The sequence below is a fragment of the Sesamum indicum genome, linkage group LG9 (genome assembly GCF_000512975.1).
Source record: "Sesamum indicum cultivar Zhongzhi No. 13 linkage group LG9, S_indicum_v1.0, whole genome shotgun sequence".
NCBI lineage: Eukaryota > Viridiplantae > Streptophyta > Magnoliopsida > Lamiales > Pedaliaceae > Sesamum > Sesamum indicum.
Window position 1 is genome coordinate 5,671,251 of NC_026153.1, and position 24,604 is coordinate 5,695,854.

General features: G+C 31.9%; 2 protein-coding genes across 2 annotated transcripts; one reads left to right on the forward strand and one right to left on the reverse strand.

Annotated features, from left to right (window-relative positions):
* Positions 6,684–10,480, forward strand: LOC105170734 (ruBisCO large subunit-binding protein subunit alpha). Its single transcript, XM_011091632.2, has 8 exons — positions 6,684–6,875; positions 7,022–7,211; positions 7,895–8,016; positions 8,177–8,384; positions 8,496–8,641; positions 8,776–9,082; positions 9,254–9,705; positions 9,961–10,480. Exons 1-8 carry the CDS (start codon positions 6,825–6,827, stop codon positions 10,249–10,251), a joined length of 1,767 nt encoding a protein of 588 aa, XP_011089934.1. The 5' UTR covers positions 6,684–6,824; the 3' UTR covers positions 10,252–10,480.
* Positions 10,175–11,850, reverse strand: LOC105170735 ((R)-specific enoyl-CoA hydratase-like). The gene is made up of 3 exons (XM_011091633.2): positions 11,307–11,850; positions 11,029–11,144; positions 10,175–10,923 (listed from the first exon to the last, which is right to left on the reverse strand). Exons 1-3 carry the CDS (start codon positions 11,661–11,663, stop codon positions 10,773–10,775), a joined length of 624 nt encoding a protein of 207 aa, XP_011089935.1. The 5' UTR covers positions 11,664–11,850; the 3' UTR covers positions 10,175–10,772.

Below are 24,604 nucleotides of genomic sequence, written 5' to 3' on the forward strand. Positions count from 1 at the left end.
ATTAAAAGATGATTGAAAAAGAACAAAAAAATCTTTTATAAATACAACGAGAGATCAAGATTATACTATTTGAATTATTTTGTAATCATTAGATTATCCTAGATAGTGAATTGTATCAAAAAATTTATGGTCCCACAATTTCTTTTTTTTTTTTTGGTGGGGGTGGAGGGTTATCAACAAATGCTTGTTTGAGGGCCTAGATAATTTTAATTGGAAGAATGTATGGACTAAAGTACCCTCAACATTACGTGACATTTTTTTGATCACTTAATTTTATCAATAGTTTTGTCATACACATTTAGAATGAAAATATTTCAAAGTTCTCACATCATTTTGCCTTATTTCTCTTTATACCGAAAATTTAAATTACATACACACTATCAAGTATGATTATCATTTTGTATTGTTATAAGTGAATCCCGTGAAGCTCATAATATATTTTATATTAAAATTTTAATAAAGCAACATTCATAGAATTTTATGTTAGAAAGTGTCGAGCATGATCGCCATTTTGTTACTGTAATAAATGCAATCATGTAAAGCTCATAATATATTTTAGGGGTGGGCGATCGGGTCGGGTTCATCGGGTCCCGACCCGACCCGATCGGGTTCGGGTAAAAGGAGTCGGTTTGTTCGGGTTTTTTTGGCGGGTTCGGATAAATCGAAACCCGCCTATTTTTAATCGGATCGGGTTCGGGTTATAATACTCAACCCGATTAACCCGATCGGGTACCCGATTGAAAAAGGGGGAAAAATTTTGTAGGGTTTTATCCCGTCTCCTACCACTTCTTCCTCCCTCTCAGTCTGTGTTTTCCCTCTCTCTCACTAACCCTTCTCGCCGTCTGTCGCACAAGACTCGCTGTCGCCTTCTTGCCGTCACTCGCCGCACGGTAAGGAATCTGTATATGATATAATGTTTCTGCAATTTTGCCTTCTTCCTTAGCTTCAAATTTCAAAGTGATGAAGTTGCTCTCTGTTTGCTGCTACTATCTGTCTGTCTCATACAAGATACTCTTCTCAGGTGTCAATACGCAGCATGCTTATTTGTTCAAGCACCCTTCTACTGTTCTACACTTCTACATATGATCTTTAGAAATCTATTTATGCATTAATGGTAGGAACTGGAGAATCAAAACTTAGTTGAATGATTTCTTTAAATTAATGTCAGTATTTTACAGAAGCTAACTTAAATCAGAATTATTAGGCTCCTCATGGCTAACTTGGAAGACAGATTTCTGTGTATCAAGCGGTTCAAGTAATTTAAGGGATAGAATGAAAAACAAAAAAACATAAACAAAAGGAAAACGAATAACAGTCTATAGATCACATTAAGAAAATTAAAGAATACTGGAGAGAGCTTGTTTTACACCTGCGGCAGCCATTTTCGAACGAAAGATACTGCTTTTGCTCAAGTGTTCTGTAGTTGGGTTAAGACGAATGTCAATTATTCGTTAGACGGAAGGACAGCCAGCAATAAATTGATCACATAATTCACATTAACAAAATTCTTGAAAGAAGGAGAAACAAAATTCTACTGTGTACGCACCATTTTCCATCATTATGAAGTCCTGAATTTCATGTATAGGGTCTCAGTTCTGCTTAAATTCCTCAAAGTTAAAGGTTTAATGGGCTTCTGTTATTTTTTTGTTTTAGTGAATTTTGGTTGAGATTAGAATCCAAATATTTATATCATCTAAGTTCATGGTAATTTGGTTTGTGCTTTTTTCATACCCAAATTTTGGAGGAAATATTTGTAATCACATGATTCACATCTATATCTGTCAAAGCAACATTTTCTTGTTGGGAGTATATTTCGATACTTTTTATTCAGTTAATTGGTTGATCCCTTCACTGATATAATTGTTCACTTTCTCCTAAAATTGTTCAAATTATTATTTGTGCTCAAAATTGGATCCGTAAAGATTCCAAGCCAATAAGCATAGAAGAAGATTTAAGTCAAATTGAAATGTTTGAGCAAGGTACTTTTTATTTTTTCTTTTGCTTTGTTTTATATTAAATTCTATATACTTTTATTTATATTAATCTCAATCTTTTTTTTGTTTGTTTTCATATAGAGCTGACAAAATTGGGAGTCGATTCAACCATAATTGATATTTGATTGGACTACTTTGGAGTTTGGACTATTTTAGATCTAGTACTTCACATGTAATTGTAAATTGATGATTAGAATGTAATGACTTGATGGATTATTTTGTTCATGTTGGTTGGTAATGATGTTTGCAAAAATTGAATGTCTCTTGTGATTCTTTGCCATTGCAATTTATTTTATGAATAAAATTTCATTGCTTTATAATAACGACCCCGTCGGGTCCCCGACTAACCGGGTCCCCGCCCTACTCGGGTTCGGGGTCGGGTAGTGTTATACACTATCCGACAAGTCGGGTACCCGACCCGACAAACCCGAACCCGAGGAACCCGACCCGACGCCCACCCCTAATATATTTTATGCTGAACTTTTGAAAGAATAACTTTCATAAAATTGTTTCACTGAAGAAAAAAATTATTTATATGGGAGAATATACAAAATATATTTTGTAACATAAAATAGCTGAATTTTGAATATTAAATGAGGAATCAAAGTTTTGTTGGGAATTTGTCCCTAAAGTAATGAACCCAAATGAAACAACAATTACAGAGATAATAGCGAGTTTGAAAACCCTTATACAATAATTTACATATTAATGAATAAAGAACGAATAACAGATAAAATACACAATATGAAAGCAGTAAAAATAACTGGCTCAGGAGCCAGATCTGGCAATTGAATGCCCAAGCGCCACCATCGACCGGCAACCCTCACGGTTGCAAAACCCACAAAAACACAAAGACCCACAAAAAGACCACTTAGACTTCACTTAGAATCACTGAGAATTCCACTAAGGAGTTTCTTTCACACATAAGAAAAATCTCACAAAGTATTTCACAAAAAAGGGTTTTTGATTTTGTTCTTGTTCTATTCGGGTTTTTTTCAAACCAGAAAAGAGGGTGAGGGTTTTATAGTGGTCGGATATTAAAGACGAAGGGGGTGGAGGATTTTTCAAGATCATGGAAACCAGTGTTTAGAGAATCAAGGGAGATATAATTGAAGAAGAAAGAGGAAAGAAACAACGGCTAAAAAATGAGGGAGTTTGGAGGAAATGATTAGGGTTAGGGAGTTAAGTAGCCGGGACATGAAAGTGGGTCGAGTTGGATAATGGGCCGGGCAACAAGTGGGCTCCATCCAAGTCAGGGGCTTTGGTGGGTTGAGCCATGGGCCAAATTCCAATAAGTTTAATTAGAAGATAGCTCACTAATTTTAAACAGAGTAATTGTCTTTGATTTTTCAACTATGAAAGATTAAAATCAGACCTAACTAAAACAATTTAAACTAAGAAAAAGACAAAAAACATCAATTTGAATATTTTAGTGTTAGTGAGCCAACAAAAAATATAAGGAAAAATATGTCAATAAAAAGATCTTAATTGTAAAAAATAACAATTTTTACGGATTTAAAATTAAAAAAATTACTTTATGAGAAATACTTATAAGAGATTGGTATAAGTTTGATGACTGAAAAAGTATATAATTAAAATAAAAGTAAAATATTAGTGACAGAATAAATAATTTATTGAATTAAACTTTTTAATAATAAAAAATATGAATTTATTTGAGATAAATACAAAATTGAATCAGTATCTATGTCTTGTAGAAAAGATTTGAAGCAATACGTGCATTTATTTAGATAAATACAGAGTAAAGTTTTAATTAATTTAAAATAGATGAGGCTTCTAACCGGCAAGAACTTTTCTTTACAATTAAAAATTCAAAATCACCATAAATTGGTATTGAATCAAAGTTACCTCTCTTACTCTCTCGTCTCTTCAAAAATTAAGATTAGTAAAGTTTACACTTACCATATAATTGATCACTTGTCAAATTTGTACTCTAATTAAATAATAAATATATTTGCCAAATAATTCTATTTTGATTAGAATTTTGGTTGGGATTGGAATCCCTATATTTAAATTGTACTATGTACCCTAATCCGAATTCCATGCCCTCACATTGATAAGAATCATCAAGAACATGGCGCCACCCGCATGGCTTCCTCCTCTGAATTCCCATCCAGATTACAACCTAGAAATCGAAGCTTACCAAACTTACTACAACAATATTCCACGTACCTTGCTGCTTAAACCACTCGGGTGCACAACCGCGTTCTTCATCAGGCACCAGATATCCGTAGATTTCTGCAAAAAAGATTTCATCCATAGATTTCCGGGCCTCTCCCTATGCGGAACTCTATTAATCAAGTGTAAACCCGACACTGACCCGGGAATTCTAGCCGGGGCACTGCGACAATGGATCCAGAATTTGGTCCCTTTATCGATGGACAACTACCTTGGGATAGAAAGCCCCAGCGGCCGCAGTTTGACCAGCGACCAACTCTTTGACAGAATCTCTGAGTTTCTCCTCGAATTGCGAAGGGCACCCGAAAACTCAATGCGCCGGATCCTGCCCGTGGTGTTAAAGATTGACAAGTCGGTGGTAGTACCGGATGAAGAATTCGGGTCGTGGGTCTCTTGGTACGAAGAGCGTAAAAGGGTCGATCCAGAATTTGAGAGGGACTATGCAGATGCCATCTCTAGGCCTCGGGATGAGATGGAGCTTTATGAGGAAGCGACGTCGTTAATGGCATGCAAATCCGCCTGCAGTTCGGCAGTCGATGAACTAGAAAGCGTGATACACGACGATGGCAACAAAGATGATGGTAAAAGTGATGAAGAGTCAGCAAAATCGTGTTCCGTCTGTCTGGAGGAGATTTTGCATGGAACGCGTGTTACTCGCTTGCCTTGTTTGCATGTTTTCCATGGGGATTGCATTGGCCGGTGGCTGAGGGCAAACCATGTTTGCCCCTTGTGTCGATGCCCATTGCCTACTGATCACTAGGGTTTTCATTAGTAGATTTTGAGTTGGTATATGAAAAGACTAGAACAAATATCGTATTTTTTTGTCATAATTAATTACTATCATTAAAAATAAAAAATTATGTTAAATACTGTTTAAACACGTTTGTGTAATTGATATTATTAGTCATTATTTTTGTAGATAATGTCAAAACATTAACAAAGTTAAAAATCATGACAAATATTTGACCATAATAAAAACATCTGCATTTAAAATAAATTTTTGGCCATAACTAAAATATTTTGCATTGGTTTTAATTATATGCCTGTGATAGAAAATATTGATTTATTATAATTTTTAAGTCATAAAAATTTATAATGTAATAGAAAATTTATTTTTTGTAATAAAAATTATAATGCATAATATTAAAAAAAAAATATCGTATACATTATTTGACATGTATTAAAGATGGACACGATACCAACATGTCTCTATATCCGGCATGCCATAAAATTTATATAATAGTTCTGTTGGAGTTGTGTAGTGTCAAATGTCTCAAACTTGTTAGTTTTTTTGATAATTTTAATAATTTGGTTCGAGTTCTTGTTTGTGATGATTTTGGGAGGCTCGTGTAATATATATCTCTACAAATGCCGCAACTTTGTATCACCAAAACTCTATATCGTATGATGTAAGATCCTTATAACAATTTTTGTTTTTATGGTGAGAATAAATTATAAAAAAAATTATAAATTTTATTAAAGTAAAAGAAATATTTAAAAATAAAAGTAAAAATTTAAAAAGTTAAAGTTGGAGTATGTCGGAATTAATTTTAATATGTTTAGTTTATCAATGAACTGGGGAATTTTATTCTATAACTTTTGAGATAAGGTTAATTTGATCAGTTCATAGGTATAAATTATAATTATAAAATTACTAATTTAATTTATTTTCAATGAAAAATTTATAAATATTTATATTAAACTATTACAAAAATCCCTCCTACGTTCATAAGCTTATAACAGGCAATTAATTTGATTTATATTAATTAGTTATCTTAGGGTGAAGAATATTGAGTTAATTTATTGCTTAGTAAATTTTAAATAGCTTGAGTATTCATAATAAAAAAATTTATTTTTTATCATAATTTAAAATAAAAATTATGATCGGTACGAATTAATCATGAGCACATAACAATTATTAATCGTTCACTATAAAAAGTGATCTTGCCCCCCAAGGCTTGACAAATAATCTGGGTTTATTGTGTTGGGGTTGACGGATTGAAATCAAATTTTAATCTAGCAAAGAAAATATTGAATATTACTTGATTGAGTTAGAAATCAATCCAGCTCAATAAGACAGAATAAACAACCCCTTATTGTAAATTATAATATAGTACGAACTGTTAAAAATTACTTTTTTTTTGTTGTTGTTGTGAATCGACTTAAATATTATTGGAAGCTCTTACATTTTTGCTCAAATTTGTAGGAATACTTGTTATGTAATAAATTATTATAATTTGTTAATAATATGTCAATCATATTATATATATATTTATTTATTTAGATTGATTATATAATAAAATTCTAATTGTTTCAAATTTAGTCAAACGAGAACTTCCTGAAAGCCCACGTTAGGGGGGGAGCGACGAAAATGTAAGCCCGCGCCCGAGTGCGCACGGGAAGCAAAATCATCAACCAACCTTCGGTACTATCGAGATCGAGCCTTAATGGCTGTCGAACTAAATAAGAATCTTCTGGAACACACACACACACACACTATAAGCCCTAGTGTCAACTACTCACTCACCCACCAACCAAACCTGAAACCCCTCAACGAGAAACACATTTCTTCTTTCAGCTTCCTTTCACTTCTACGCCCTTCTGAGGAAAAACCATCTTCCATTTTGACTGAAAATGGCTTCCACCAATGCTATCTCCTCTGCTTCCGTCCTCCCTTCGAAACAAGTATTCTCAATCTACAAACCCCCCCCCCCCCCCCCCCCCCCCCCCCCCCCTTTTTTTTTCTTTTATTGATATTTCTTTGTTTTGTGTTTAGTTATGCTGATTTCTCATTTGTTTGTGTGATTTCTTTTGTGGGTTTTTGTTTTTAGGGTGGGTTGAAGAGTAGGAGAGTGAACCAATTGCAGCAGGGGCAGAAGTTTGGGCAGAAGCCATCCAAGAATCGGTTTGTGGTGAGGGCTAATGCTAAGGAGATCGCTTTTGATCAGAGGTCGAGGTCTGCAATGCAGTCCGGTATCGACAAACTTGCTGATGCTGTTGGCCTCACTCTTGGTCCCAGGGGTAATTCTTGAAAGAATGCAAATTTGTATTATTACTTGTGTTAATCTTGCTGTGATTTCAGCTAGTTTCTGATTTTGTTGATGATTGGTCATGGTATATTACGTGCTGGCTTTATACTGGAGAATTGTTGGGTGAATGAAAAATGATGTCTTTGGTGGCTATCTGATCGGTATCAGTGGTCGTGTTATCCATATAGTTCATTACTTTGATGAATCAGTTGACTGCAGAAGATAACTTTGAAAATTGAATCCTCCCCTATATTTTCGGGATATTGTGGCTATGAGTTCTTGCAAGTGTAATTCTTTTGTGAAGATATTGTAAACAATTGTACGAATTGCCTGTAAAGATTGTGGAGTTCAAAGATAAAAGTAGGTTTTAGTTTGTTATGTTGTGGATGTGGAAGAAAGCGGAATATACTGTAGTTACGAAACAGCTGATATGTGAGTTAACCCTGCAAATGGTTAGTGCTAGTGATTATAAGCAGCTAAATGATGCCAACTATTTGTATATCCTACTATTTAAGTTCTTTTCAGTGTGCATCACTTGTTCTGCATTTCCTGTACATATTTCTGGGCTGGTGTATGAAGAGGGCAACTGTGTTTTGGATTTAATGCAGAACCTCTTGTAGTAAGGTTGCATAAATGTTACAGATGCTTAGTTTTAGTTTGTCTAATGCTATGCAGGGAGGAATGTCGTCTTGGATGAGTTTGGGGCCCCAAAGGTGGTCAATGATGGAGTGACAATTGCACGGGCCATAGAGTTGCCTGATGCTATGGAAAATGCTGGTGCTGCGTTGATTAGGGAGGTTGGTTCTTCATGTGTTCTTTTCTAATCCCTGAAATCTGTGTAAACTTTTGTGAACTTTCTGTATGCTAGAACAAATCACTTTTTTTTTTTTTGCTTTGTGATTTGCTCCTGATTGCATGAGTTAATTATGTTATTGAAGCTTTGGATTCTTTATGAAGGTTGCTAGCAAGACAAATGATTCTGCTGGTGATGGGACTACTACTGCATCTGTTCTTGCCCGTGAAATGATCAAACTTGGCCTTCTGAGTGTTAGCTCTGGTGCCAACCCAGTTTCAATTAAGAAGGGCATTGATAAAACTGTGCTGGGTTTGGTTGATGAGCTTGAAAAGAAAGCCAGACCTGTCAAGGGTCGGGATGATATTAAAGGTATTGCATTAAATATGTCCATAATTTGGTTTCTACAGTTTACTAAATGGTGATTGATGGTAGCACCAAAAAACATAGTAATTGTTTATACTGACAATCTCATTTTTGCAGCCATCGCCTCCATCTCTTCTGGGAATGATGAGATCATTGGCACAATGATTGCTGATGCAGTTGACAAGGTTGGACCTGATGGTGTATTATCCATTGAGTCATCGTCTTCCTTTGAGACATCTGTTGATGTAGAAGAAGGAATGGAGGTCTGTGTTAATTAGGAAAACTTTCTTTGTTTTTTCATCGCTTCTCTTATGCTTCCGATTGATCTCTTTCCTCTGTTGCGTTTTGCTTGTTACTGGTCTCGTTTATGCTCATGTTGGTTATTCATTGCTCACAGATTGATAGAGGATATATCTCTCCACAATTTGTGACCAACCCTGAGAAGCTCATTGTTGAATTTGAAAATGCAAGGATATTAGTTACGGACCAGAAGATTTCAGCAATCAAGGATATCATTCCCTTGCTAGAGAAGACCACTCAAATAAGAGCACCTTTGCTCATTATTGCTGAAGATGTCACTGGCGAGGCTTTGGCTACTCTGGTTGTAAACAAGCTCCGGGGAGTCTTGAATGTGGCTGCCATCAAAGCGCCAGGGTTTGGAGAAAGAAGAAAAGCACTTCTTCAAGATATTGCAATTTTGACTGGTGCGTACCATGAATATTCCCATGCCATAATGCTTAAGCACATGTAAAATGATATGCATCCATGTTCTAAGTATGGTTTAACAGGAGTGAAGAGCCTCAAGGTTCTAGTCAGTTTTGCATTTTCTGAGATCTTAAGTGCAAAATATTCATTTTTATATTTTTATGTTTCAGGAGCTGAGTATCAAGCTACTGATTTGGGCTTACTTGTGGAAAATACTGATTTGGACCAGTTGGGTATAGCTAGAAAGGTAACCATCACCAAGGACTCTACAACCATCATTGCTGATGCTGCATCGAAGGATGAGCTACAAACTAGGATTGCTCAACTTAAGAAGGAATTGGCTGAGGCGGATTCTGTTTACGACTCTGAGAAACTTGCCGAAAGAATTGCCAAATTATCTGGTGGAGTTGCTGTAATCAAAGTTGGTGCAGCAACAGAGACTGAGCTTGAAGATCGTAAACTTCGTATTGAAGATGCCAAAAATGCGACTTTTGCTGCCATTGAGGAAGGCATTGTACCTGGTGGTGGTGCTGCATTAGTTCACCTCTCAACTTATGTTCCTGCAATCAAGGATAAGCTTGAAGATGCAGATGAGCGAATTGGCGCTGATATCATACAAAAGGTAAAGAATGCGTCAATTTTCCAACTTGCAATAGCTAATTGATTCATTAAACTTTTGAGTCATTTGTTACTGTTATGTAGTCTGAATTGATTTAAACTCTTTGCTTCTTATTCAGTTGGTTGCTATGAGATGTTAGATGTGCATGAAACAAAATCCTCGTCATATTTTGTTGTTTGTCAAATAAATATCTACTTAAGATTCTTTGGCAATTTTTGTGAAACTGTGGTAAACAACGACCATATGATGTGATTGCAGGCGCTAATTGCACCAGCATCCTTGATTGCACAAAATGCTGGGGTTGAAGGTGAGGTGGTCGTGGAGAAAGTGAAGGCAAGTGAATGGGAGTTCGGTTACAATGCAATGAGTGATAAGTTTGAGAACTTGGTAGAAACTGGAGTGATTGACCCGGCGAAGGTGACCAGATGTGCACTGCAAAATGCAGCTTCTGTTGCTGGAATGGTGCTCACTACACAAGCCATTGTTGTGGAAAAACCTAAGCCTAAAAAACCTGCTGCCGCTGCTCAGCCCGGCGCTGGAGTTTATTGAGCATAGTCATATTGTCTTAGTTTCTTATAGAAAATTTTTGGGATTGTTCACTAGCACATAAGCTGGGGAAGGGGGGGGCAGTTGTTTTATTTGAGCTGAGGAATTATTTAGTATCACTCTTATTTGTCTTTAAGGTGGAAATGTGTTAGCTGAAGGTGATAAGAATGTTTCGGTTGAAGGATTCAAAGAGAATGGTAATTTCATGATCGTAAAATGAACTTATAATAAATGATTGATCTTCTCTTCCACTCGCTAAAATGTAGTAAGTGTTGGTAAATTCAGAATTCGCTTTTACTTTTGTGTTATAATTTGCATGAAACCTCAGGACTCCCGAGCTAGCATCTGCCATCAAATTTGAGCCATAACATGCTACTTATTATAGACTACTGCAAGAAGTGGATATATTACCAGAACGAATGAGTTCCAATTCAACAATGCACTGATACATTACGAGCAAGTGCTACAAACAATCCAATAAGCCAACTTCAAACTTTGGAGCAAGAGTAAAGAGTGGGCACGAACTAGTGAAGTTGTGTTGGGCTGCCAAAGTCTTTTGACTCCGAACTGTGATTGTCAACTTGTTTCATGGCCAGGGTGGGTAAGATTGCCGTGGCCTCACCACCAATAACGAGAATCTCACCATCCTTGAAGCATGTCGTCACAAATTTCACCCTGAAGGCCACACGAAACACGCCATACATCATAATTTTAAGCTCAATGTGGGGAGAAATAAGCAAATTAAGAACCTTCAGGGGTAAAAATGACCAGTGAACTCACATGTATTTTTGTTTCATTTGTCTAACACTGCTTGCCTGCACTTGACTAGTGATGTTATCTCCAACAAAAACCGGCGACCTGAAGTCCAAAGTTTGCTTCACATAAATAGCCCCTGGCTACACATACCGCAAAACAATCTTTAATTCTACCTCATGTCATAATATCAAACACATACAATATTGTCGAAGTTATAACGAATTCTGCCTAGCATACAATGATCAAATGATGAAACATCAAACCGTAATTAACAACAATAAGAATATAGTACCAATACTTACAAAGTAGGAAGCAATGATCCTAGGAAACAAGGAAGCAACGAGCATTCCTGGGACAGGGATATCCTCGAAGCCTGCATTTCTTGCACATTCAGAATCAAAATGCAGTGGATTTGAGTCATGGGTCAGCTTGGAGTATCCGGCAATGTCGGACGTAGAAAATACTCTGGCTTGCTTTAGAACGTCCCCAGTTTTGAGCACATTCATGGCCGCCGCCGACGACGAGCAGTACATCAAAGAATAAACGGAATTCCAGAAGGGTCTCTTCATCACTTTAGCATTAAAGGGGTTCGCCATAGTTTTGAAGTCAACCCTGATGGAAATTACCGCAAGATCTCTCTGAAGAAATTTATCAAACATCTGGAATGCAGTAGACTTCAACCACACTTGCTCCGAAACGGAGAAAAATCAAGCACTGGAAATTCCAGAGAGAGGATGGATCAAGTGTTAGGCTTTTCTTCAAAATGACCAAAACTTTGCTCGGCCCAGTTACAGTTGTATCACAACCAGATACCGCTAATTCCAAAATGGATCCGGATCCGTAAAATTTAATAGAGATGTGTGTGTACATATATATAGAAATTTGTGAAAAAAATAATCATGGAAAGAAAAAGTCTGAAAAGAAATAAACGTGGGATTAGGTGAGACAGAGAAAATATATTGTAATTATGAGACTATTAAAAACATACAAGTTTGTAATGAGAATAGACATATATAGAAAAGTCCGACGAGAAAGAAATATGGAGTAGTGGGTAAGAAAAAAAATATCGTAATTGTGATATTATTAAAAAATATTAAAATTATTATTTTGATTCAATTTTTTAAGAAAATAAATGAATTAAAGGACAAATTCAAAAATTATTACAATAAAAAGTTGTCTTTTGTAATAGTATAAATATATGAAAATTAGTCATGAACTATAAGTTAATAATTGCTAATTTTGAACTATTTCTTTTTTAAAAATCATTCCATTAGCATGCATACTTTTAATTTTTATTATATTTATTTAATCAAATAAAAAAAGGATATAAAACAAAAAAACTAATTAAATTTGATAAAATAAATTAATTTTAAGTGTATATGAACAGAAAATTAGTTATATAAGGTTATTTGCAAGCGTAGATATATAAATAAGAGCATATTAGTCAATTCACAATTTATCTATAAAAAATAGCTATTTTAAGGCCTCCAGGTTCTATTTAGGAGTATAAATATATATATTTTTAAAATTGTCTTTTTTTGTAATATATAGCCAATTGGGTGGCCTGGGGGCCCACTCACACTTTTCAACTTTCTTCTCTCCGCTCTTGTGAGTATTACTATGTACAAAATCTTAATTATAACAAATTTGGTTGAATTCTGTATATCAACACTTTTAAATTTTAATTTGACATACAATATCAATTTATCATATTTTAAAAAAAAAATTGCTATTTGATATTGGCTAGTCGATACAACAAGTCCTTCAAAAAAATATTTTCATTAATGAAAATAAAATTACAAAACTCGATCAATTCAACAATAACTTCAAAATATCAGTCTAATCGATATTTTGGTGGGTCCAGTGTTTAAAATTCTGAAAACGAGACCTGTAAAAAGAGGTTAATACGCCGACGTTCAAGTCAGTACGAGATAATGAAATAAGAATATTGAAATAAAAAAGAGTACAAGAATAAAGAAATGAATTATAATGAGAATTCGAGAATAATATGTGTAGAAAATGAATTTTGCAGATGAATGTTCGAAAAAACAGTCGACCTCTGTGAGGGAGCCAAACCTGATTTTATAGGTAGAACCCCCAATGGCGAGGGGAATTGGCCTCCCAGAAGGTTGGGGAGGTTGGTTGCTTCCAAATAAGCATATTCTTGACATCTTTATCCGAGTGAGCTGATGGATTCTGCAGGAGTCCCTCTCAAGTAGGGGACTTAAGAGAGGAGAGGAGTCCACGTACTCATAAGTCTCTCCCCCTGGATCTCCTCGTTGCATTTGGATCCAATGGCGGCTCTCCAACTGGATACGTGACTAGTTGGCTGTCATTGTATGTTTGGGCTTACAAATTTATTCAGGTACCCTCTCGTTTTGGGGTCGTCTTCATTTTAGGCCGTTGTTTGGAGGGATGCTTGGAGAAGGCCCCTCAACAACTTTACCCACTTTGGGCCTTTTGTGCTCCGTTGTTCAGCTAAGTCTTGGGGCTTAATTTGGGTCATTTATTTGTGACCAAATCAAAAATAAATAAATAAATACAAATAAAACTTAATCAAAACATAAAATATTAGGTTAAAAGTCAATAAATGTCAATTGGGTGGACACCCTCTCAGTCAGCATCCACCGAGCCTTGTTTGGGTTAATACGATAGAACTTTTTATGAAAAAATATTATACAATGAAAGTGTGTTTGAATCAAATATTTTATAATAATTATTTCAACGAAAATAATGACAAAATAAAAATATATTTAAATTATAATGTTTTGTGATAGTTTTTCGTACAAAAAAGGTGTAAATATTTGTAATATTTTTTTTGTATAAAGATAGCGTAATAGAATAAATTTTGTGTCAATCTCATAAAGAAATCAATCACATACGAATTCGTAATTTAAAATAATCTGCTCAATATGGGCCCATGGTGTTGCAATTTGACTGTAGAATCTATGTGAATCTTTTTCTTCTTCTTCTTTTTTTTTTTTTTTTGGGGGGGGGGGGTATAATTGGAAAAGAGATAAACTTGTCAAAGAAACTTGAAGGGAGTGGGACCCACCTAACACTAGACCTTTATTTTTCTTGAATTTGATTAATTGTTAGTGGTCCGGAAATGGAATCATTTTTCACGTTACTTCCCTTTCTTTTAATGCAAGAAAAGCATCTACTTCTCCTCCTCCTTCATTCATGTTTATGTCTCTCTTCTTTCTCCCCCTCAAAATTATTTAGTAATAAGACAATTAACAATATTTATAATTTTAATATTATTATTAATTATTTTGATTAAGTAGTAGAAATTTCTATTTTATCACAGTAATATATTTCATAATTTTAAAAGTGAATTATTATGCAGAAGTTGTCATTACTAAAAATTAATGACAAAATATTATGTGTAAAGTTGTCATTGAAATAGTTTTTATTTTTGCTGTAGATATCGTTTATTGTTTATAGTGACAATTTTATATGTGATCAGCATAATTGTATTACAACACTAAAACTTTATTATGATATATATACATATATATATATATATTACAATAATTTAAAATTATCAGTTGATATTGTTATAACGAACAGAAAATAAGTCAAAATGAAATAAAGAAAATTATTGTTTGATAAACCAAGGTAATTGGAAACAATTACAAACACCCTTTTAAGTATTTCTAATGTTTGGATTGATGAATTTGTATTTGGGAGAAGGATTCTGAAAGTGAATTTCAAACAACTTATTATTAGATGAATTTAAAATTCATCAATATTCAATAAAATACAATTCAAGTTTAGAATTGAATTTGAAGTCCATAATTTCAAATTCATCAATCTAAGTGCAGTCTTAGGATTTCGAGTTGTTTCTTCAAGCACCCAAAAAATAGTTTGGAAAAAATACAAATAATTCTTCTATGATATTGCAAATGGGTAAATTACTCCATATAAAAAAAAGCAACAAAATACCCCCAATATTTTCTTTTTTCTTTTTTTTTTAAAAAAAATGAAGTAATAGCTCATTAGACTTTAAGGTAAATTGTTGTATTTTAAAAAAATGAGAAGATAAATTGATATTTTTTTTCATAAAAAGTAAATCGCTTATTTGAATATCACCGGGAGTTTGATTACATTAAACCCCTAATAATGTTGCTGAAAGCAAAAATTGAGAAGTGTTTTTTTTTTTTAAAAAAAAAATAGCACATCGATATTATTAAATCAATCCGCAATGTATTAATAACTTCTACATTAATCAACAACTTAAAGCGGACAAAAAAAAAAAACAACATACCAACAACGTATGGTCGGACAGTTAGTTCTTAGCCAATTATATTCTCCAGAATTAAAGATACCACTAATAAGACGCTTTTTCAATGGTATCCGGCTGCATTGTTCAATGTGGGAATCAAATGAAGAAACCGACACTTGACAACTTTAAAGAGTCGTGTTTGCGTGAAAGCTACTGCAATTTAATGCATGCATGGTCCCATATTTTCAAGATCCCATCAAAATTAAATATTTTTTCCTCCTTATCCTAATTTTATTCTGATTTTTTGTCCATAGGGAACTTCTCTCTTCTACACTTCACTCATTAATTAACATATAAAAAAAAAAAAAAACAGGACAAGGACCCTCTAAACATTCATAAAAACATTCAAAAAAGAATTATATATATATATATATATATTATTTGTTTGCATTAGTTTCCTATGGCTACCAATCCTCGAAGGGTTATTTGCGATTAATACATCACTGATTATCAGAACATATTTGATACATGTGTATAGTTTAAATTTTTATTAAAGTGAAGAACTGATCAGAACTGATAACTTTTTAAATAATTTTATTCATTATAAATTTGCGTGAAAAAATATTATTGATATAAAAATTTACGAGAGTATCATTTTGTGTAAGAATTGTGTCTTGATGGACCCCCAGATTGTACCTTGGAAGTCTTGATGGCTGATTTGAATGAATGAGATTCTTCTATAAAAAAAGAAAAAAAATGAAGTACCTTAATCAATCTGTAATTATCAATAAAAAATAATTACTCTGAACTCCTCACACTTAATAAATAGTATAGACTAAAACTGAAGATAATAATTTTCTCTCTTTATTTTTTTAATGGAAAAATTATTAATTACATCATAAAATATATTAAAATACTCACTTCAATCAAATACACCAACAATTTCTTAACGAAAAAGCAATAAAAAACAATATAGAAATTAGAAATTATGAAGTACTATATAAATAAACCAACACTTAGTTTTGACGTGAAGGCCTCGTTTGGCAATGGAGCCACCAAAAATCGACTTCATTTAAAAGTTGTAGCTGTTAGCAGCAGTGCTACTTCAATATTCTCTAAACTGTATAACAATTTTCAACTCATAATTTCATCACAAAAACAATAAGCTACATAAGCCAATGATCTCCTCCCAATAATTATCTCGAGAATAATTATTATCATACAGACAACCGATTGAATTTTCTAAAAATGGATCAAACGTAACCATCTGTTGAAAAATTGGCCCAGGATCAAATTCGGTAGGTCCAAGTTCACAGTCCCAACCCACCACTTGGAAGGCCTGATCCAACGCACTGACTCAATCCACTCATTACCTGACCCGATTTTCATTTTATATGACTGTAACCCTTCCCATTCTTATTCTTTTCCCTTGGTCGAATTTATTAACGCTCCTCATATTCTTTCCTTTCTCGATTTTTTGCGCTATCATCAATGGCTTCTCTCTATTTATTCACTACCTTGAAAAGAAAAATAAAAGAAAAACAAGTGAGGAAAAAATAAAAGAGATAGGTAAACCTAAGTGGTTCGATGGTGCCTTGGTGGCATGGGTTAGCCTTGGTGGATTTGAGCAACTGGTGGTTGGGTTGTCTGCCTTTGTGGTCGTATTTGTTTTTCTCATTGTTCTTACTAATATGTAATCATTGTTATATTGATTTGTATTCCACTGCAATAATTATTTTTACTTTATTGGGCTCACTGTGGGGATAAATTCCAAACAAAAACAATGTATATATGTCTATATTGCACATTCACATGTTAAAGAACTTTCTCTATAGTAGGTAGATCTGTTAGATTTTATTCTTTGTTAAGTTGTTTATTTTCCTATGATTTTTGTTTAATTATACTTTTGTTGTTATGGGGCATGCATGGCAATAATAGAACCACTTTCTAATAAAAAGATTAGCGCTTTATAGCTAATAATACTGTACTAGGTGGGCTTAATGGAACCTAGAACATAGTGGGTTCTCCTTACCTACTCTAATAAGTCTATTACTAATATCTTTAAATATCACATTAATATGCTACCTTTAATAATGTGAGAATATCATTTTGGCCCCTCAACTATGGATTATCCCATTTTAGCCCCTCTACTCCATCTATTCTATTAATTAAAAAGAAGGGGATTAGAATAACTACTTTTGATTTAATTCACCTAACACGAAAATTGCAATGACGTTTTTGTCTTTATATTTTTCTCTAAATATATTACTTTCTCTTATTTCTATCAAGGTTTATCATTTAAATATTTTTCATATAATTAACCGAAAATATATTTTAATTATAAAGATATATATACACAAATATTTCAAATTTTATATGCAATAAATTTAAGTACACACATTGAGTGTGAGACTACTGCTAGTTATTATTGAAACTTACTTCCACTACAAAAAATGCAATATTTAATTATGGTTAAAAATAATATAATCGTAGCAAATAGTCATTAAATACGGCCATGCAACGGTTGTTAGCAGTAGTACATGCAATGGTGTTTAAAATATTTGTCATAGCTAAAAATCATGACAAATATTTTTACCATGACTCTTAACCATGGCAAATATCTTTTTTTTTTTTTGTGGAAAATTGTATCGATTTTATTTAATTATGGTCACTAAAAATTATTTACCATAATTTTTAATTCATAACTATTAAAATTGTAACCAATAGTTATTTTTTTTCTAACGTTCCCAAATTCATTGCCAATTTGTGAATAGACCAATATACCCATATTATGTGGACTTCTAAGAAACCGGGGTATCGGAAATTTAAGCCCGTTATGCTACAAGGGGGAAGGAAGTTTATATTATTTAACAACAGTAGTTGTGACATACGGTTTCTATGCGCATATAATTAATAAATAAATTTTTATATTTTAAAATATATTATAAGTAAAAATAAAATACATAAAATATATTAATTAGACAGTTAAGTTAATACAAAATTTGAGAAGTTGAATAAGTTAGTTATCTTATCTGTTGAATGATATTTTTTTATTATAAAAAAAAGTGTGCAATAATATCAAAACTATCATTTTATGTTTATAGCGCCTCTTTTCTTTATAATTAGTCATTATGGCACGTCGTTTCTACATGCATATAATGAATAAACTTTTTTTATATACTTTAAAACATATTTAGAAATAATATTATAAATAAAAATAAATAATATAAAGAAATACATTGTATCATGACGATCACAAAGTAGATTGATAATCTTTATTGCCGTAGTTTGAGTAGCTACATTTATGTGTAGAAAAATAATTCATATAACTTTTTATATATATAATTAATCATCGATAATAACAATAATAATTTATTAGGATAAATTAGAACAAACTCCCATAGAATTTGACATAATTATGAATACTCCCGTTCAGAAAATTATCAATATCTCTATATTTGATGAAATTATATAATTCTTGGATGGAGGCCTAGAATTGTCAACTTTGCCCTCACTATAATTTTTTCTTTGTTTTACAAAAATTGAAAATTGCAAAAGAAATAAAAAACGGGCAAGGTGGATGGAAAATTTCAAAAAATTATAAAAAAAATTATCTTTTTAGTCCCTAATTTTTTTTAACAAATAAGTAAAATTATAATTCATAGTCCGTAAGTGTATTTTTTGTCAGTTCACTACAAAAAATGAATTAGTGTCCAAGGCAAACTAATAAATTGGACTAGCCTGTTGGACGACCATTACAAAAAAGGGGTATTGATAATTTTTCAAATGTAGGTGTATTTACAAATATACCAAACCACAAAGACGATATACTCGTTGTAATTTATCTTAATTTATATACAACTATCATTAGCTACCAATTATTATTTATTTATATATATACATATATAATTAATGATATCACCTTTATAAGCTAATGTCTTGTCACCGATATTATTATTATTATTATTTTCATTTGATGGCATAGTTGTTATTCTAGAAATACATAGATTTGTAGCTGGTTGCAAATTGAAGGAATCCGAATCTATGCGTGGGGTATTTATTCACATTTTGACATTTAAGAAAAGAATAAATGCAATTTTTAGACTTTCAAAAATGACGAAATGGAATCCATCGTTTACTCATTAAAAGATTGTGTGCTGTGGGCGAAGAAATATTGTTCGCAAAACCCATAAATAGGAATCAAATTAATTAACTGATGTAACACTTGTATTTGAGTTCATTTTTTTACTATTTCTATCATTTGCATAATTAGAATTAACGTATCTTACTAGATTAATACTATCAACATATTTTGAAAATTTTATATCGATGTCAATAGTGTCCTTTAAATACCCAAACAGTCATTTGAGAGCATCCCAGTGAGGTGATACAACATTTGACATAAATCTACTAAGACAACTAAGGGCATAAGCTATATCCGGTCTAGTACTAAACATAAGATACATAACAGAACCAATAGCACTAGAATAAGTAATTTTTTCATTTGTTCTTTTTCAAATTTAGTTTTAGGGCTTTAATCTTTGCTTAATTGAAAATGTGCAGCTAAAGGAACAGATGATGGTTTTGATTATGACATTAAAAATTTCTTTAATATTGATTGAACTAAGGACTTCGTCTTTCATTTCAAACTTTTTACTTAAGCTTTCTTGTAATTCTTTAATTAATTCCACACTGGGACGAGCAATCAACATATAATCTACAAATAAACACAGGAACAATATTTTCATATTTAAAGTACAGATAGTGATCATAAGCACTTCTTTTAAAATTCAAAAAATGCATAAATAAATCAAACTTCTTATTTCACTACCTAGATGATTGTTTTAGACCATATAAAGATATTTTTAAGCAGATACACATAATCAGTTTTTTATTTATTAACAAAACCAGTAGATTGTTGCCTATAGATTTGTTCTTCTCAGTCCCCATGCAAAAAAACAGTTTTAACATCCATTTATTTTAGTTTCCAATTATGATGAGCAACAACAACAAGCGTTATCTTAACCGTAGTGGATTTTACAATAGGAGAAAAAATTTCTACGTAATCAATCCCTTCCTTTTGAGTGAAACCTTTTGCTACCAGTCTAACTTTAAAACAGGTAGAATTATTTTCTTGTTTTATTTTAAAAATTCATTTGCAATCAATAATAGAACAGTTTTCTGATTTTGGAACAAGAATTCAAGTTTTATTATCAATAAAGGATTTCATTTTTTTCATTCATAGCTTCCAACCATTATTTTGAAATTTTAGAATTTACAGCTTCATCAAAAGAGGTTGGTTTAGAATTTTCAATATTTAAAGCCAAAGAGATAAGATGGAAATCCTTAAATCTAGAGGGGAGCCTAGATTCCCTTCTTTCACTATCTCTAGTAAGCTGATAATTTTGCAAGTTTTCTCTAGGGTCATAATTTTCTACATTATCATTTTGATTATCAATTTTCAGTTGATATTATTCCTTAATCCCTTCCCTTCATTGGTTATCCTCTGAAAGTCTCTGTACCTTATTAAAGATACATTCTATGTCTACTTCTTCCTTCCTAGTGTAGTAGTGAAATATGACATTTTTAATTTATTAAGGACATATCCTTACTGAGTATTATCTGAAAACCAGTTTTGATTCTAAGCCATAATCTATAACCCTCAACTCCTTAAGGATAACCAATAACACATATTTTTTGGAACAAGGATCAAGTTTATCACCATTTGATAATGCAAAAGCAGAATATCCAAAAATACATAGAGAAGAAATATTAACATTTTTACCACACCACACAGATTCAGGTATTTTTCCAAGTAATGAAGCAAAAGTAAGTCTAGATCTAGAACTAGGAAAGATAGAAATAGAGACGAGAAATCTAGAGAAAAAAGATACTATAATTGTGGAGGTAAAGGGCATTATATCAAAGATTGTAAGAAATCCAAAAGAGATAACATAAATAATAATAATAATAACAAAGAAGATGCTAATGTAATAACTGAAGAAAATTATGAAGAAGTATATATGGTTTGTGATGTAAATTATGCACAGTCTTCTTCAAATATGTGTGAGTGGTTAATTGATTTTGGTTGCACATTTCATATGAGCCGTTTTAAAGAAATTTTCACACATTATAAATCTGAAAATTTGGGTTTGTGTCCATGACAAATGAGAAGCTATGTGAAATAAAAGGTCTTGGTGACACATGCTTAACCTTTAAAAATGGTTATAAGTTAACCTTGAAAAATATTAGTCATGTCCCTAATTTAACTCATAATTTAATCTCGTGCCGTGCACTTGAGGAAGAAGGATTATAAGGTAGATGAGAAAGGGAACTATGAAAATAATGAAAGGATCCCTTACTATGTTGAAAGAAAAAGAAACCTATGTGTGTGTTTTGTAAATTATGACATTCTTGGTGCAACTATTTCAAAAGTGCTAATACCAATTTATGGCATAAAAAATTAGGTCACATTAGTATGAGGGGTCTGGAATTATTACAAAAGGAGGATATCTTGACTAAAAAATTTAACAAAATTGATTTCTGTAATGAATGCATACTTGGAAAACAACATAAAGTTTATTTTCCTGCATCACCGTACCCTAACCCTTCATCATCATCTTGTGCTCTTGACTATATGCATGCTGATGTTTGGGGGCCTCCTAATATTGCCACCCATGGTGGAAATAGATATGTTTTATCTATAATTGATAACTTCTTTAGAAAATATTTTTGTGTTCTCGATTAAACAAAAATATGAGGTTTTCGAAAAATTCAAGAAATGGAAAACTATAGTAGAAATTAAATCAGACAGGAAAGAAGTTAAAAGTCTTACGGACTGATAATAGGTTAAAACTTTGTAATCAAAACTTTTCTGATCAATGTGATGAATTTGGTATAAAAAGGCATAAAATAAATCTCTATACCTCTCAACAAAATAGTGTGGTTGAGAAAATGAACGAAACCCTTTTGAATGAACAAAATGATTTTGTTATTGTCCAACGATTAGGATGTCTGGCTTTCACCGAAGAGACCCGAGTTTGATTCCCAGCAACGAAACCATATGATGAGAAATTGTGGGCTCATAATCCAATAAAGATCTTAAAAATAAGTTAGAAATTAAACTTCTTACTTTACAAGAAATTGTTTATAAGTTTCTGATATTTTGTTTTTTAAAAGTTACCAAACAACCCGTAATATTTTATAATATCTCAAACATCTATTAAAATATTTTTAAAAAAGAATTATAAGCTGACCGAAACTCAAATGATGTCGTCATCTAATTTATCATGAAAAAAATTATTAATTCCCATTCAATCACTAGAAAAAAATTACTATTCATTATAATATTAATAGTTATAAATAAAAATTATTATTAAACTCGATTAAGTAAAATCGATGCAAAAAAATTAGTTTTGCCACCATGGAAAAAATCAATTCTCAGAGCTAAGAGCCATGGTAAAAATATTGCCATAGCAAATATTTTAGTTGTGGTCAATGACTATTTGCTACTGCTTTTTTTATTAATTACAACAATTAGCAAGATTAAATATTATATTTCTTACAGTGAATTGAGTTGTTAAACAAAATTGTTCCAAAATACACAATTTCAACATGTGTGTGTGTGTATATATATATATACATGAACTAAAATTGAAACACAAAACGTGTGAAGAACTTGGAATAAATTTTAAAATTCCAACTATCCCAAGTTGGAATAGTTTAGGAATAATTGGAATAATTTTCGTCCGCCCAAACCCAAAAAAAAAAAACAAAAAAAAAATGAAAGAAAAGAAAAGAAAACAAAGATGTCGGAATAGTATTTATTCGAATGCCAACAACATACACAGTATGTGTTTTCCTCTTCTCCTCCATAAAAGTGTCTAGAAATAGACATAATTACAGCTATTGGTTCATTTTCATTTTGGACAAAAAGGGAAATGTGAAACTAACCCTCTTTTTCTACCTCTTTTATTTTTGTGTGTGTGGATTTAAAGAAAAATGTAGAAGGAATCTTGTGATTTTGTGCACAAAAAATGAATAGGACATTGTGATTTTGTGATTCTCTTCCTCTTTTTCTACACCTTTTATTTTGACATTTTAGGCCTTGTTTGATTCCTTTTTCATTTTCGATTTTTAAAACTGTGATGAAAGCAAATATATGTTTAATTTATTTATTTGTATTCTCATTGCAAATGTTTTAGGATGAGGAGAACTTTTCTAGCCACTATGAACAGTTAATAGACGATTTTTTTTTTTTAAATAAAGACACATAAATGCTTTTATCTCGGCATATCATATTATAAGTTATTATTATTTTTATATTAGATTTTATTTTCGTCAAATAAACGGGTTCTAAATGACTTTTATTTCTTCAACACACGCAAAATCTAGTTATTTATTTATTTTGATTTAAAAATTTAGGGGAAGAAATAAATAAAAAGGTATTATTTAGTTGAGATTATTTTAGTAGTTTATTAGCATGAAACAATAATTGTGATGATATTTTATTTGCAATAAAAGTATTATTTCTCTATTTATTCTTTAAAATCAAAATAAGAAAGTTATATTTTGATTTTATTTGTTGAAATTTATAAGGCCAGAAATATAACTAATAAAAAAATGTGTACCCTTTCTATTTCAGCATACCTCAAGAAAAACAAGAAATTTTCAAATAAATAAATTGTCATTATAGAGCAAGTTCGATTTAATAATTCTGATAAATTATATCGACACTCCTTAAGAAAAGATCTAATTACATAAATATTCAATTTTTTTTATAAATACTTTTTTTAAATAAGATAAATTACATTCAATCTGCGAATGATATTTGTAATTTGATAAAAAATCAAAAATATTTATATATTAATATAATTTTAAGTAGTTTCCACATAATTTACTCTTTATAGTGAGCATCAAATAGTGACCTAAGATTTAAGGTTTACACTAAAGGGACATGTAACTGGTGGTCTTAATTCATATATTTCTACCAATACTACCAACCATTGCCTCGTTTCCTTAATAATTAGTGGATGTTACTTAAGACTAATTTTGGCAAGTTGGACAAATGAAATTGGCCAACTTGAAAAGAAATCACACTGAATTACTACTACCCACCATTTATTTTAAAAATCGTCCGGTATCCATGATCATATAAAATTGAATTGTAACGTAAGATACAGAGAAAAAAGAAAGAAATGAAAGAAACAACCGTGATGCGAGTGGACGAGAAAGAAAGAAGCTTGTGAGAAGAATGAAACGCGGCGTGAGGTGAGTGAGAAAAAATAAATTGTAATTGTGGATTTATCATAAATACGAAAATTTGTGAGAAAAAAAATATGGAAAAAATGAGAGAAAAATGTGGAGTAGTGA

Coding starts and splice junctions, on each gene's coding strand:
- LOC105170734 (XM_011091632.2), top strand. CDS start 6,825: ATGGCTTCCACCAATGCTATCTCCTCTGCTTCCGTCCTCCCTTCGAAA. Junction 8,385..8,495: donor GGGTCGGGATGATATTAAAG/GTATTGCATTAA, acceptor TCATTTTTGCAG/CCATCGCCTCCATCTCTTCT. Junction 9,083..9,253: donor AGATATTGCAATTTTGACTG/GTGCGTACCATG, acceptor TTTATGTTTCAG/GAGCTGAGTATCAAGCTACT.
- LOC105170735 (XM_011091633.2), bottom strand. CDS start 11,663: ATGTTTGATAAATTTCTTCAGAGAGATCTTGCGGTAATTTCCATCAGG. Junction 11,145..11,306: donor GGATCATTGCTTCCTACTTT/GTAAGTATTGGT, acceptor CGGTATGTGTAG/CCAGGGGCTATTTATGTGAA. Junction 10,924..11,028: donor CAAATGAAACAAAAATACAT/GTGAGTTCACTG, acceptor TGTGGCCTTCAG/GGTGAAATTTGTGACGACAT.